Raw genomic sequence first — 16960 nt, forward strand, 5'->3', positions numbered from 1 at the left:
ATAGTGTTGGGTTCTGAGTCTGTCCTTGTAGAACCTCTACAATTTCTGTCTACTTCTTTGGTGCCTTTGAGGAGGTTAATCAATCAACCAATCAATCTCTTTTTGTAAAGCACGGCTTGTCACCAGTGAGGGTATCCAGGAGCTAGGTTGCTGTGCTCAGTCAAAAAGCCAGGTCTTAAGTCTCTTCCTGAAGGTGTGCTTGAAGGTAATCGTTAATGCTGCCACATGGGCGCTATGACTCACCTTTTACAAGCTGCAGGTGGGTGAGCATCTCTCAAAAAGTTTAGTTCTCATATTATGGCCTTGTTTGACTGTAAATGTTTTCTGTCTTAAAATGTCATGAGGTGCTGCAGTATTTCCCTTCTCTTTCCCTTTTCCCCCAAAATCTATGTATCTGAGGTAATACCTTGGTTACTTATCAATAATATTTTTTAAGCCAACGGCTAGCCTTTCCCATGACATTTATTGCTATCCGTAATGTCTGACCGGTTGAAATCAACAAAAGCCATCAGGGGGCTTTATGAGGATCAATTTGGAAATTAGGGATGGCTTTTCCAAGCTGAAGTCCCAGGTGAACTTTCTGTCCAAGACTGCAACACATACTATATTTAACCTTCATGGTTTTGGGTTTGACAACTTTAGCAGCCATCCAAGAGTCACTGTTACCCAGGAAAGATCTGACATAGTAGGACACACAGTACTTTCAAAATCACTGTTGCAGGTGACATGAAAATATCAATAACATAATACCATATTGGAAAAGGTCAGCTACTAAAACATTGCCAGTTTTCAGTTTTACCTTTGGCAGAAAAAAAGCAGTTTAGCTGTTAAAAAGGGTTTAACCCTGTAATACAGTCCAAATAAAAATGGTAGGGGAAGAGAAGTTAGTGTGAGGACGGACTTAATTTGGAAAAAACAACAACAAATTCAAATGGCTGGCTTGAGGGATTCCCTTTATTGAATAGAGACCTTGAACTCCGAAAAATTAGAACGATAAAACTAATTTAAAACTTTGAGTATATTTGCATTTGATATATACACACAAAACACATTTCCTATAAATCATCATTATCAGAGACATTCGTTATGAAATAAATTTCCAATAGTACAGTTCTTAAACACATGTATAAGCCAAATTGACCTTAACCACTACTAACTGCTTTTTGGTGTGGTTAATTTCACACTAAAGATTCTACTTTTGTTCTTCATGTCTGAAGAGAACATAAAAGAGCCTGGCACCAAGGATTCAAGTTGTTTGAGTAAAAGTTAGTGGTGTGACAAAAAAATGATAAGGAATAAAATACCCTTTTCTATAACTTTAAAGTATATTGCAAGTATTAGACCTATCAACCCTAGGGTGGTCTTCCCCCAAACACTTTGCCTTAAGGCTTCCATTTTTGCTGATACCATTTTTGTTGGCTTTAGGAGTCTGTGCACTATACCATTGCTAACTAGTACTAAAGTGTTGTCTCCTTTAAATGTGGTAAACTTGGCTTGCATTAAATTGGCACATTTAATTTATTTGCAATCCTCTAGTAGAATGACGGCCAATGTACCCAGTTCCCATAAATTAAATGGTACTAGTGGGCCTGCAGCACTGTGTGCGCCTCCCACGTAGGTAACCCGTTACACACTTCTCAGGCCTGCTATTGCAGCCTTTCTGTACAGTTTCAAACTGCTGTTTCAACCTGGCAAAATTAACCTTTTGCCAGGCCTAAACCCTCATTTTTATTACATAAAAGTCACCCCTAAAATAGGTCCCAAACAGCTCATAGTCAATGATGCAGTGTATTTAAAAAGTGGGCCCTGTACTTTTTACTTGTACATGCCCTGCTAGTGGAAAAACTCTTAAATTCGTTTTTCACTGAGGCAAGGCCTGCCTCTCCCATTGGGTTACGTTATCACATTTAATATGTGATAATTTTCAATTGGGAGCAGGTAGGAATATCGATTTTGGCCACGAAAGAATTGTAATTAAAAACCCAGACTTTAAGTCACAATTCTGAAAATGTCACTTATAAAATTGCCATTTTCTTGTACCAACAATTTGGGGCCTGCAGTCTGTATTCTGTTACCTGGGTGACATGTCTAGGTGTAGCTGACAGTTGGCCTTTGTGTTATACTCCCAGACAGTGAAACAAGGGGGGAATTGGTGGTGGCAGAACAGGCCATCTCTGATTTAGTAGGGACTCCTGTCACCTACCAAACTTTCACATCACAAAGATTCTGCTTCAACACATTCACAAACGGTTTCACACTAGTCTTTTGTGCCCCCAGACAAGGTGGGGCCAGGACATGAAGTCAGAAAATTCCAGACACCTCTGTAAGTGGTGGACTCTAAAAGCTTCTTCCATTTCAAAGTGGGTGCAGGTATAAGTAGTTTATCTTCAGACCCAAGTCTTCACTACAAATCTGGACCTGTGGAAGACACAGATGAAGGACTGCTGTGCTCCTGCAAGATGGGCTGTCCTGCTGCTCTGCTGCAGTCATGCCTGTAGGATAGCCCTGTCATGTATACTCCATTTTACATACATTATCCCATCCACACGACTATAACAATTCTAAACAGGTGACCTTTTACCTAATAGCTTGCTCCTGTCTCTTCAACACCAGGCTCTCAATCTTCTATCTGAATCCCTGTACCTGACGTACATAAACAAGTCCCCAGGCACTACAGATTTATTCTGTATATGGGTCACCACTTTTTTTCATCTTTGGCCAACAGCCAGCTGTGCATGATCATACTTGTTTAAAAAAGCAAAAGTCATTGTATTCAAAACATTTATGATTGTTTTCAAAACATTCATGACTGTTTTAAAAACATGTTGATTCTAGAAAAAGCCCTGGAGTGACCACTTTAGTATAAAAGACAAATTAGAGGAGAATTCCTTCTAAGCTGAGGCGGGGGTACTGCATGCCAAATCTCTCACAAGCATCAGTCTGTCATCCCTTGCGGGTTGTCATACTGAATGCAGAGATGGGGTTCTTCGTTCTAAAAATTCAGGTGAGCGGTCAGGTTCATCCCCAGGGGTTTCTTGGCTACCCAAACAAACGCCTACACATCCAGGTTAGGCTAGGTACATTTTAGAAAATTACTTAGGGTGCACATTTTAGGAATATGCAAGTGCTACTGTTTTTATCTGGACTATTTCTATTCATTTCTATTCATTTTATTAGCACTATGGTAGAAATGTATCAACTCTTTACTATATTAGTACTAGCAATCTCTTTTGTATGGTGCAGTCTCTTGATTGTTGGAGCACATTTGTTTAACGAAAGACTGTCGCTAGACCAATACATTCTTATTGAAACATCCTAATCGCCATCCTGTGTATTACCTGAGAGAAAACATGCACGAGTGTCTGAGTGAACCATGCTATACTCTTTTCCACGATCCCTGAGGAATCAGGGTTGTCATGTCCAGTGGTTGCCAGGGACTAAAGACACCACTGTAGAATACAGGGTGGTGGTAGCGGTACTGTAGAGTTATCTGTCTAACGGCTTACAGATCCTGTGTGGGTGTCCGCAAGCGGTTGGGACACCAAGCCCTCAGTTTGGGTCATCCAAAACACGCAGGTCCTGGGATACGCCTAGGAACTACACAACACTGCACTGCTTCCTGAGTGAGAAGGACTGGACCCGCACTTTGAAAGCAGGACCACCAGAGTGATTACGAGGGCTAGTTGGCTGGCCTCCTGATTAGAGCCTCAGGGACAGAAAAGCCATCTTGAACTTCGCACCTGGACTCTGCTAAGGTTAGTACTAACCTCCCAAGTTGTACCCCTTAAGTGCTGGATCCTTGGAAGTGGGGCTAAAGGTGCTTTGACAGCCCAGTTGTGGTCACATCAGAACTGATGTAGCGCGATGCAAACCAGGTGCAGTTCCTCACAGTGCCTCAACGGAACCAGCGCAGCACAACACAGGCTCAATGCAAGCCAGCATCGCAGACCTCACAGCTCATTGGAACCGCTGCTGCATAATGCACCTTGGATGTAGACCTCTCATTGCTTCCTGGGACCATTGGTGTATGGCTTAACACTCCCAACTAGGATTTACGGGGCATTTCTCAGTATGACTAACTTGGACCCTGTATTCAGCCTGTGCTATGTCGGAGTCAGCTTGAACTTTTGTCTTTGTCCCGGTGTGGCACAACCAGATAATCACAATTGAGGCCTTGTGCTTTTATACACTGTTTTTAACTAAATCTTTCAAATTGCATGTCTCCGGTTCTACTAAGAGGATTTCTGTTGTTTTGGTTTCAAAATATTTATGGAAATGTACTCTATTTTTCAAAATTGGTTTGGGATTTTTCCTGTGTTTTGTTTTCAGTTTACTGCTGTTTGAGTGCTTTATAAATACTTTATTAATTGCCTCTAAGTTAAGCCTGACTACTTTTGTGTAAAGCTACCAAGAGGATAGGTACAGATTAAGTTAGGGTTTACTTGTGTTTCACCTGACAAGAATTGTAGTTGCTGCCTGAGTAGGGTTAGTCTCCTCAACTAGTAACCCAGTTTCTCAAAGCAAGTCACCTTAAAATTCTGAGTTTAGAAACTCAACTTTTATCCTTGTTCTTCTGGTCACGGAACTCCTCAGTGCTCTGCAATTTCCTTATAATGTACAGCAGGGCATTCTTTATTCCATGTATCATGGCAATTAATTTATTCAACACTCTTCCCCTCAACTTTTAATTCCTAAATTTAGTATCCTATGTGTCCTAGTCTGTATTCACTTTCTAGGTCTTGGTGATTTTAGATTCATGATTTTAAAAGCTAAAAGGAAAATAATAAGTCATTTGGACAAAGAAGTGGCTTTTCAGTCCATGCAAGTAATTCAAAAGTAGCACACAAACATTTACTAAAGTATTTTCACTCTCACCACTGATGTGATTCCTACATATGAAAAGTAATGTGATTAGAATAAACTCTTTTAAAAGTGCCTGTCTGTTAATATTAGAACACTGGAATGTTCAAAGCTATATTGAAGACAATGGAGTAGCTCTGGGATTTTATTGGCTGGTATAACCCCGGAGCTCCAACATTCCAATATGGGCTTCATATTTCTCCCTTTTTTATTTAAAATAGTCTAGCCTCAGTGGGTGAAATGTTCTAATAATCAGGCTGAACTGCCTGTTAAAGGTCATCTCTATCCTTATGGGCCTCTCCTGCTGATCAGCCTATAACTCATGTTTAGGGCATTTGACCGGTATATCCCTCAGCAGTGGACTATTACTCTATATCAGTTACTTCTGCATGTACTCTGGCAATTCTGTTCATAAACTATGCAAGCACTACGAAGTAAATTACTCACACGTAAATGTACTTTGTGAAATGATGAAGCACAAATTGCTTACTTTTATTTTAATAAATGTATAAATAACATTTTGTGACTTAGACTCGAAACATTAATTGAGGTTTTATTCTAGTAGGAGAATAACCCTGTCCACTGCTAGTAATAAAGGTAGAATACATGCAGAATGATTTGAACTTGTGTGAATGACTGTAAAGTTATAGAATTGAATAACACTGAGGGAACTTGAAAGGGGCACCTAATATTGTTCACAAATAACCCTACCATCGACTTGCCGTTAACATTACTTATTTAAGTGATTACAAGGGAACAATGAGTCTGATACTAAAAAATCATAAACCCAACACAATAATAACAAAACAACAGATACAAACAATACACCCTAACATAAAAACATTATGTTTAATGTCTTTTGTTATTGTGTTCTTTTGTTATTGTATTGTGCTGTTGTGTTGTGCTGGCATGATTTTGGTGTGCTGTTATTTTGTGCTATACTATGGCTGTTTCATTGGTATGTCGCAAAGTTTTCCTTCTTTGTTTTGGTATATTTTTGACCTGTGATGCTTTATGAATATCGATGCCCTGCAGTGCCGCTTTATTTGTGTTTTCCATTGTGTGTTGCATTGTTCCATTATGCTGTGTAATTGTTATGTTGTTGTTTATTATTGCACTGTTGTTAGGTTCAGTTGCCTGCTGTGTTATTGTATTCTTTTGTTTGTTATGCCATTGTTAGATGTCAACTACTGTCCATCTTCTATCCATACATATCCTTGCATTTTCTTGTCACATATTGCCACCATCTTAAATATCCTTTCATGGTTTGGTGGTAAAAGATGTTTACACCAAACATTGCAGTATTTACCACCAAAGAGATACAATAGCATTGACATGTCTGTCAGTGTTGCAATCAACACTACACATGCTGTCTCTGAAGTGGACAACAACAATCTCTACCCAATGTTTATTTTTAGGTACCCCACATACTGGTAACCTATTCACTATTGTGAAACATTGTTTAACCATTTTGCGGTCATCAGCGTGACACCTTCAACATCTCTCTCCTGTTCGGCCAGTAATCAAGCTCTGGTCTTCTTTGTCAGCTTGCTCTTTAGGACTTATTGATCGGAGACTGGGATTAAGCAGGAATAGGTCAACTCATAGAATGGCATAAAAATTTCCAAGAGAACAGGTGGGCTAGTCTTGCATTCCAAACTCTGTTCATGCGGCCTTGTTTTCCTAAGAATTTAGCATTATTGCAATCATCTGCAGCTATTGCATTCCTGATGCTGTACATGCGAAGTGGAATCTGAGTTAAGACAATTTGGGTATTTTTCAATTGAAGAGCCTAGATGAGAGAACATTAGATCTAGTGCGGTGTGCATAATAAGCAAGCAGTCTGATTGCATTGATGGTGGGCGGGGATATGGGAGCATTACCATAACTTCTAATCAAGTAGTATTTCATAATGCAAGCATCAATCAAATTGCAAAAGTGTGTCAATTGCAGGAGTGAATCAACTTCTTTAATATTTATGCAATTTGCAACTTCCTGTATGGAGACACTGAAATTGTACATTGGAAATTTGTTTGTAAACTACCTGATTACAACTTTCTTCTGTGATGCTGTTTGATACCCCCCTCCCATTCTGATATAAATAAATGCATACATTCCTATTTGTTCAAGTTGACATTTTCTAATTGCTCCTTTTCATGATTTCAGAATTATGGTTTGGAGACAGAAAACCTGAGAACACTATCTCATAAGCTCAATGCCTCCGCCAAAAATCTACAAAACTTTATAACGGGTAGAAGGAGGAGTGGCCACTACGATGGCAGAGCCTCCAGACGACTGCCAAATGATTTCCTTACCTCTGTTGTTGATCTGATTGGTGCTGCCAAGAATTTACTGGCCTGGCTGGACAGGTAAATAGTATTGTTATTTGAATTACCTAGCATGAAAATCTTATTAATGTGTTTTAGCTTGTCTTCTTCTGACCTATTTCACTCCATGTTTATTTTGCATTGACCCTCTCATTCCATTTTTAAGTCCGGTTCGACAGTGCAGCTTCCAGTGAGATGTGTTAGTGTCAATTCCTTAAAGTGTACATAGTGTGTGAATTGGCTCCACCCAGAGGAGTATTACTTTCTCATCTCACACTCTTGGCTATTTGGTGTCTTTCCGTGTTGCAAGAAGTGTTTGCACTGGAATGCATGCAGGACTATGGTACTTCTGAAACATATTCTCAATTATCCATTATCAGCCACATTCAGGTCTTTATCTTCCATATGCAGTCTAAACAGAAAGCAATCATTTTATGATATTTTCCCTCCAGCACTGGCATAGAAAATAGGGGAGTTTGTATTGTAATCAACAGCATTTGTGCATACAATGCATGCATGCATTTGTTAGTGTGCATTGGTACACTAAGACCGGATCTTTGGCATTGCCAATGCTTGTTTCAATATTTGTCTATCAGGCTTCTGCCTAAAACAGTCTTATTAAGTGAAGTGCTTCATCTGGTGATTGGGTAACTTGGTCACTGCACTGGCCTAATTACAAAAGCACAAATTAATGTGGTAGGCTCTGAGGGATATCCAAGATTTACACAAGTAACATCTAGATGTATCCTTATTCCTAAGAATTGATCAGGAACATAATTAAATCTAATGTAAATATCGAAGGCTAACTAAAAGAAAATATAACATTGTACAGTTCACGCTAGAATAACACCTATAAACTGTTATTGCACACAATATGGGCCAGTTTCTAGTAGTAAGAAACTAGGTGATAAATCGTGAGGGGTGTGGAGCCCCACTCAAGTAATAAACACAGTCCTTGTCAGGGTGAACCACAAAAGTCACTTGATAAACCTGTGCTTAACTCTCTGGTAGCTTAGTACAAAAGCAGTCAGGGTAACTTAGAGGCAATCTGTAAAGTATTTCTGCAGTACTCAAAGAGCAATAAAAAGAAAAACAACACAACACAAATCCTAAACCGATTTAGAAAAATAGAGAATATTTTATTAAATAAAATTACATAAAAATAACATAATTCAAATAAGTAGACCCGGAGATATGACTTTTTAAAGTGTCCAGTAGGTTTAGCGCTATAAATCACCTGGTGGTGGTGGACAATGTCAAATTCAAAAGTCAAGTTTAACTGTGATAGATGTGGATTGGAGGCAAGCACCAGGTTCATTGCAATGGAGAGTTTACATTCTAATTGGAGAACTGGTTGTTGGCGGCCAGGCTGGAGGCAGGGACTGAAGAGGGGCTTGTCAACGGCAGGTTGCTGAAGTCTCAATCCTCAGTCAGTACTTGCTTGGCAGTGCAATTGTTGTCCATGCAAAGAGCTGGTCGACAGTCAGAACTTTGCACTGGAGGGAAGCGCAGGGCTGTTAGTGTTGACACAAAGGGCTCTGGTTGGGAAAGTCTGGGGTATGTATTTGGGAAGGTCTTGCTGGCAGTCGGATATGGTTTCAGCACTGACATTGGTGATGTCGCTCGTGATGAGACCGGACAGAGTTCTTTTTGATGAAAAGAGCCCAAGGCCTCTGGTTTTTCACCTGGAGTCCAGTTCTTGCTGTTTTGTTGTTGTATGCGTATACTCTAACAACAGCCAAGAGTGCAGGACCTGGGGGGCACCTCTTGGGGTTAGGGTTCACTCAAGCAGGGGTCAGCAGCAGGGTTTAGGCAGGTACAACTCGTATTGGTCAGCTAGGCAGGTGCAGAGAAAGGCCTCTAGAAGGTTGTTGTGTCCCTGTAGCTCAAACAGGAGGTCAGCCAACTGACCTTTGGTATCATTGTTTGTGTCAGATTCAGGGTGGACTCTTCCAATTGGGCGCAGGGTCAATCCTGATTTGCATATGGCTGGGTCCAAACTGGAATGGCCCAAATCTCTGTACTGGGGTGAATGTATTACATTGTTCTGCATTCTGTCTATCAATTGTTCTTTTTGCAATTGTGTCCGATTCAAGGCAACATGGTCCAGTCTTCCTTCAGGCTTCAGACAACAGTGCCGTCCTTCTGAATCTCCACAGGTCCAGGAGTGTTCTGGTGAGAGGTTCTGCTGGTGCCATTTTTTAACCAGGGCCAGCCTGTGTGTGGGGGACACCCCATTTGTCTAACCTTACACTGGTTCTGGCCAGTTCTCCCCTTTCCCCTGGGTTTGGCTTCTGTGTGCCTAGGGAAACATAGGGTAGGCAGACATAGGATTAGGCTGCATTTGCCAGCGACAGGGCTAGCAACTTCTGATGTCAGGGGGTAGGAACTTCCCTCAGGCTACCCTTTGAAGCTCAAGAAGGACTGGTAACATCCCTAGGTCATCCTATTCAGGAGAAGAACACCATTCCCCACACCCAAGTCCCCTTAGTCCGTTGTTTGTATGGAATATACATCACAGTACTGGAGAGCCACATCACAGTACTGGAGAGCCTTTAACAGGCTTGTGACCTTGGACATTGGCAGAAAAGCACATTTGGTTTGGGCACAAAAATGGCAACTTTCAAAAAATAGCATTTTCAAACTAGCAAATTAAAATCTGACTTTACAACTACATGGCATTTTCAATTAATATTCAAATGAGTTGAAGAAATATTTCTTTAGCTGGCCTCAAACTAAAGTTATCCCCTATAGAACATAATAGGACAACCCAGTGTTAGTCTATGGGCAAGCTAGCTTTGCTGCAGTGAAAAAAGACTTGGGGGGGAATTCACTTACAGGAAAGGTAAACCTCAAGTTCACATGTCCTGCTTTTTAAATGCTATGTACCTTTTTCCATGAGCTTTTGGGTCTATCTTAGCGATGGCATATAAGTGTTAAAAAGAAAGGTTAGGGCTGGCATAAGGTTTATTTGGCCAGATCAAAATGGAAGTTTTAAAACTATGCACAAACATTGCCGTGGCAGGCATCAGACTTGTTTTTAAAATGCTACATTAGTGGGAGGCACAATGAGCATTGCAGCTCACTTGTAGTATTTAATTTACAGCCCCTGTACATGTAGTACCATTTATTAGGGACTCATTAGTAAATTAAATGTGCCAATTAGTTGTATACCAATTTTGCCATGTTTAGAAAGGAAAGCAGAAATCACTTTAACACTAGTTAACCGGAGTAAAGCGTGAAGAGTTCTAATTCCAACAAAATAGGTTCAGAAAAAATAGAGTACAGAAGGTAAAAATCTGGGGAAACACCACACAAAAGATGGTCATTTTCAACGGTATTCAACCAAGCTGAGAGCAAATCATCTCATATTAAAAACTAATCATTCTTACTTAAAGGAGACAAACAGTACATAAGTCTGTGTTTACCAGAAAATTCAAAACTCTCTCATTTACATATTAGGAAATTGATAAAGGTTTGATTAATGAATTTACCAAACAAACTTTGATGTGTTAAAATAGAATTACCAAGTACACTGCCAATCTATTTGCATATATTTTCCTGCACTAAATAAATTAATGGGATGTAATTTGTCTCATTACTGGGTGCAAATTAGGTTAATGGAATGAGAAATTAACATTATACTTCACGCAAACAAATCACTACTACATTGTTTTCCTGTGATAGTACCAGTTGTATTACTGTATTTAGAAATTGTCATAGGATGTCAATATGTACTTGGTGGTGTGCTTGCTGGGCTTTGCCATTTACCACTTGGCTCCCAGGGCTGGAAGTAAGTTTGCCCTGTTAATGGCTTATTGATATTATCTTTGTATTCCTCATTCTTCAATGGTAGATTAGAGTAGCTTCAAGCCTTACTTTAAAAGAAGTTATACGTTTGGAACTCAGATACTACATCCTCCAGGAATCACACACATTACGTTCAATGTCCAGTTACGACTAAACTTTAGAAAAGCGGTCCTTAACTTAGGTACCGACTATTCTTGGGGATCCACAATGCCCACTCAAGGGGTTCAGGGATATTCTGACAAAATATTGAGTAAAAAGCTACAAAACGCAGAAATATTGAGTTTGTAATACAATGATCCATGTTGAGATGAGAGTTACAACCAGGAGACCAAAGAGGAGTGCAGTCTTCTTTATTTCAAGAAATAAGCATAACAAGTATGAACTTCTGTCCTGCCTCAGCAACCACCAGATAGAGAATGCTGAATACAGAACATGCTGTTCCCAACACTCTATGTGATGCACATAAACATGCAGACTAGAACTAGAACATAGATGACATCACGCTGCAAAATAAAGAGTAAGGCACAACATATCTCCTTCCCTTATAAAACAAAAAGAATAAAATGAACATAGAAAATAAAAGATGAAACACTTTACATCAGTACAAGTTCAATAAACTTCAATACCTAAGAAAATCATCATTTTTTTTAGGAACACGAGAAATTCTACCAGAAGCTTCCCGTCCCAACACTTGAACATTTTTGTTTGAAGACACATTTGGTTTAGAATACTCTTTGGATGTTAGTAGAGACCCTTGGGGAGAGTTCTCCTCTAACCGCTCACTCACATTTTTTCCCATCAGACTCCCTTTAGAATACAAAGCAATCCTACGGAAATTCCAGCTCTGCCCATACTCCAATACAACATGCCACCTATGATCCTCCTTAACTTTCATCGGATCAGAGAACTTATTCAAACCATGCTCTCTCCGACCCAACTTGATTTTAATCAAATCTCCTACTTCAACCCTTCCAGTCTTATTTGAAACAACACTGCTAGTAGAGGAAACTCTGCTCTCCAATAACAATTGCGGAATCAACTTAGTCTTAGGAAGTCTGCCACGCATTTGCTCAAAAGTAGCTACATTCATAACCCCATGGGTTGTAGTGTTATATGACCAAACCATCCCTTCCACTACTCTACGTACATCACACTGACTCTGAACTGACATCTGTATGGTACCTTTACCCAATCGATTCATCCGTTCCACAATTCCATTACCCTGTGGGTTTTATAATGATGTGCACATGTGTTTAATTCCATGATTAGCTAGAATGCATTGCCAATGAAGTTAGTTGAGTCCCATTGTCCGTGACTAAGATCTTTGGAAAACTTTCCTTCAAGAATATTGATCTTGACTGTCTAATTACAGTGTCATTAGTAATATTTCTCATAAAATCTACGCACATCCACTGTGAACACACATCCACCAGGATCATGGCAAACCTACAATCACTTGATAAAGAATCCATAGGACCAAGGAAGTCTAAACAAACTTTATCCCATGGCAAATCATTCATACTAACAATTGAACCCTGAGTAGGAGTAACAATTTGAAATCTCTTCTCGCTCTCTTTACATAGCAAACACAACTCTACCCACCTCCAAACATCATCATCAACTCCAGGCCACCAAAAATTCTTTTTTAGACGTTTAAGAGTCATATTTTGCCCTAGATAGCCTTCATGGGCAAGACTGAAGAGTTTCTTTCTGAGAGAGTTAGGTGGAATAAATCTCTCACCCCGTAATACCAGATCACTTGAAGACCCCACGCTAAGCTCCTCCTGCAATTGACAAAGGAACGTAAAGAAGGTTTCACATTACCTTCTCTTTTCCAACCTAACCGTATGGCGTCAACAAGGTCAACAAAATCAGGATCTTCAATAACTGCTTGATGCCACTCCTCTTTGGAGACTGAACAAAATTCCCCCGCACAAGCATCCTTAAAACTAGCAATTACACACACACTTTCATCCCCAAGGTCATCATCTACTGTTTCAAATGCAATGGGCAAGCGTGACAAACAGTCAGCTTGGGTGTTCCTCCAACCTGAAATATGTTCCATCCTATAAGTGTACTCTTGTAATTTGGCTGCAAATTTCATTAAGCGAGGAGAACTATTATTAGCCCCACCAGGGGACAAAATTGTGATAAGAGGCTTATGGTCAGTTCTCAAGGAAAAATGCATACCCCACAAGTAAATGCGGAAATGTGAAACACCCCGCACAGCAGCCTTTGCCTCCCGCTCAATGACAGCATAATTGCGCTCAGAAAAACTAAGGCAGCGAGAAGCAAAAGCTACCGTTTTCTCAACCCCCCCTTTCTTCTGAGACAACACTGCGCCAATGCCATAGGCGCTAGTCAGTGACATACGTGTCTCTTCCTGGCTCGAAAGTAGTGAGAATACCAGCATTAATAATTTCATTTTTGACCTTCTCAAAAGCTAGCGATTGCTGAGCTTCCCAAGCAAAATGCACTCCCTTTCTAAGTAATAAACTCAAAGGCTCCGTTCTATGTGCAAAATTTGATACGAATTTGGAGTAATACTCCACTAATCCTAAAAATGATTTTAACTGATCTTTGTTAGAGGGAACGGGAGCACACCTGATAGCCTTTAATACATCCTCTTTAGGTTTCACACCAGCTTGAGAAATAGTCTACCCCAAATAATCAATTTCAGTTAAGAGAAATTGACATTTGTCCCTCCTCAAAGGAAGACTTGCACTGGATAAAATCTGAAGAACCTTAGATAAATTGCAATTGTGCTCAAGTTCATCCACCCCCGTAATCAAAATGTAATCCTGAAAGAAGTGCACATGCTTCAAATCTTTAAATAAAGAATGCATCATTCACTGGAATACACTGGCCGTAGAGGCCAGACCGAACGGCAAGCTTTTGAATTGAAACACACCATCAATCGTTACAAAGGCAGTTAATTTCCTGGAACTCGGGTGTAACACTACTTGATGGTAAGCAGATCTTAGGTCTAACTTACTAAAGAACTTGACTTTACCCATCAAAAGTACCATTTCCGAAATATTCGGCAAAGGAAACTTATCTGCAATGATGTTCTGATTTAATGATCGAAGGTCAACACAAAAACAGAGCTTGCCATCCTTTGCGTGACGACCACTGGCGAAAGCCATTCTGAGGCCTCCACTGGCTCAATTATGTCTTGTTTCTGCATATCATCAAGCATTTCTTTGACAGTGAAGGATTTGGGTTTCGGGGGAAAAACTTTGGGTTTAACATCAGAATATTTAGTGTCGGAGGAAGAAGAATCCTTATCAACTTTGCTGATGACATTAACTGTCTCTTCTTTTTTAAGCTCTAGAAGGCGCATTTCCTCCATGCACTTGTCAGACTCTTCCACGACCTTAGCGATGGCGATAGCTTCCATAAGTGTAGGATTCTTAGCCACCCAAAGCTTTTGTTGCATTCTTTTGTTCTTACATTGTACTATTAATTGATCTCTGATCATCTATTCAGCCATAGCACCAAAATCACATTTTAAAGAAAGTTCCCTTAGACGAGCAACCATTTGATCCACAGTCTCTTTTCCGTTCTGCAGGACAGTATAGAATTTATGTCTCTGCATGACAATATTCACTTGCTTTCCGAAGTACTTTTCCAGTCGTAACTTAGCTTCATTGTAGGGATTGTCTACTGGTTTGTTGCGTGTTTATCTAGGTTCCTGATCGATACTGTGACCTTATGCCCCTATTCGGCTATAAATCCATTTATTCCCTATATTGGCATAACCGTTCAAGTGCGATTTTCTGAAAAGTCATCTCTGGCCTCACACGAACAGAGCCACATTCCAGCATAGTTCTCTCTGCCACTTCCTTTGCGACCAATTAGTGCAATGACAGAGCAGTAGTCACTATCTGATATTCCTAGATAACACTCTTCTTCAACAAGATAAAAACTCCGCAAACCTGGAAATCCCCGCTTGCTGTGTTTTGATTAGTAATGGAACTCTAATGAGCAACTGATAACTGTCACTTCCTAGTGACATCTTTAATTGACGTCTTATGTCCAGCAAACTTGCGTCAAACCCGGCACCTGTCAGGTATAAATATTACCAACGTTGCCTTAAGCAATGGAGAGCTGCTGTTGCTGATGCCAGCTGCCTGCAATACCCCGTGTTGGTAAATCTAGCACTCTGTCGCTGCAGCCTGCTGTCCCTGTGGTGGTGAAGCTGCTGATACCATTATCGCTGCTAAAGCGCGAACGATGGTACAGTACGCTTAGGAGCTGAACAGCCGTCCCTCTGCGAAGACATCCAGCAGATTCCAGCTGCCCGCGGACGCTGTCCCCCCTCCTTCCTCGACGCGCTGAAGAGACCCGCTGCCTTTCTCGTGCAGAGAAATCCAGCTCCGGCGTTTCCGGTCTACCCTCGCGGGTGACTGGGATATCGAGAGTGACCCCTGAAGGAGATACCAATCCTCCATCATTCTATTCAGAGGTATGGTGTTGACTAAACCCTTAGACGAGAATTCTTGAAACAAACCTTGGCAAAACCAACTTAACTTAAGCTACTTACTTACTCCCCTTCCACGTGTTAGGCTTAGGTCAGGCACACTGGGGTAGGCTTAGTTAGAAGCACCAGTTGAGTATGTTAGCCTAATGTATATATGACTGTATATATGTTTTATTACTTTTAAACCATTGTATGGCTAAGAAACCATATCAATGCTTTTACAGTTCTATTTCGCAATCCTTATCTTACTGTACGTACTTTTTATAATAACAAGTCTTGCAATTGTGGCAATACATTTCTCTTGTACGAGAAGAAAGACTGTTCAATAAATGTTAACCCTTTATTGACAAACGCCGGTCTCTCTATTCTCTACATCTCGTGAAAGTAAACTGCACTAGACTGACTGAGTGAAATACGTGTCTATTGTTTCACACGACCCTAGAGATTGACTCTTGATCTGAGGAGCAAAGTTGTCATGTTGCACGGTTGTTGGAAAGCTGAATCCCTTCTTGTCTGTGCCAAGGAAGCTGATCACTTCCTATGCAGAGAAAAAAGTTTCCAGTGACCTCTGAGCTAGTTGGTAACACAACCCAATTAAGTTTAGCATAGTCAGTGGAGGCCTGGAATATCCGCAGTTCCACGTCGATACTACTGTTTATGTTATTCCAATGCGCAGGGCCTAGTGGGAAACTAGGAACTACACTACATGGCGCCCAAACGTTTGGTAAGGCGATAAACTAACGCAAGACAGTTAGAGTAACTCAGTCGTGCATATTTCACACAGACCCCTTTCTCCCGTAAATACTCCAATAGACGTCTGGAGTGGGTGAAAGGTTAAAATCCGCCCGACCTCAGTAGGAAGAGATTCCTATGTAAAGCTCTGGTATATTCAACGTTGAAGGATACAGTGTTCCAAAATATTGTGCACCTAATCTTTGTCTCCTTGGAGACCTACTCTGCAAACCTTGCATTTTTACAAATGTCGGTAGAAAATAACGGAACCAATGGGGCCGCAGTAGATGCGACTCAGCAAGGTCCCGAACACACAGACCCGGATGCAATTATCATCCCGGTCCACTTAAGAAGATCTATAACTTTAAAACTTATAGAAAATGGACTGACACCTCAAGGTGGTACAGTAATTTTCGTGATAGAGGCTCACGAGTATCGGCAGACAGAGGTATTCTATTCATGGATAAACTTTCCAGCGGTAAACGCTATAACAAAAGAGTTTCACTATTACAAAATAGAGAAACCTCCGGAAGAGTACGCTCCTTTCGAGGAGATTGAAATTCCACTTAAATTTCAAGAGCACCTGCTCTGGTTTAATGGCGCCCTAAAACACAATGATCACATTACCAGGCTCGGTCCACTAGGTAGACCAGGAGCAACGTGGCCGGTTCTAGCCAGCTACACACCACATCCTGACATTGTAAAAATGTATAAGGAAGAGCTGTTAGTACAGCTCAAAACACTAATT

At 40.6% G+C, this 16960-nt stretch overlaps 1 protein-coding gene across 1 annotated transcript in view; it reads left to right on the forward strand.

The window, feature by feature from the left end:
* LOC147718790 (connector enhancer of kinase suppressor of ras 2-like) overlaps positions 1–16960 on the forward strand; it is a 1944591-nt gene that overhangs the window by 311594 nt on the left and 1616037 nt on the right. Inside the window, exon 3 of the mRNA XM_086967239.1 lies at positions 7027–7229. Coding sequence (XP_086823365.1) covers positions 7027–7229 — 203 coding nt within the window. The remainder of the gene's footprint in view (positions 1–7026; positions 7230–16960) is intronic.

Source organism: Lissotriton vulgaris, chromosome 4_1, assembly GCF_964263255.1.
Source record: "Lissotriton vulgaris chromosome 4_1, aLisVul1.2, whole genome shotgun sequence".
Lineage (NCBI taxonomy): Eukaryota > Metazoa > Chordata > Amphibia > Caudata > Salamandridae > Lissotriton > Lissotriton vulgaris.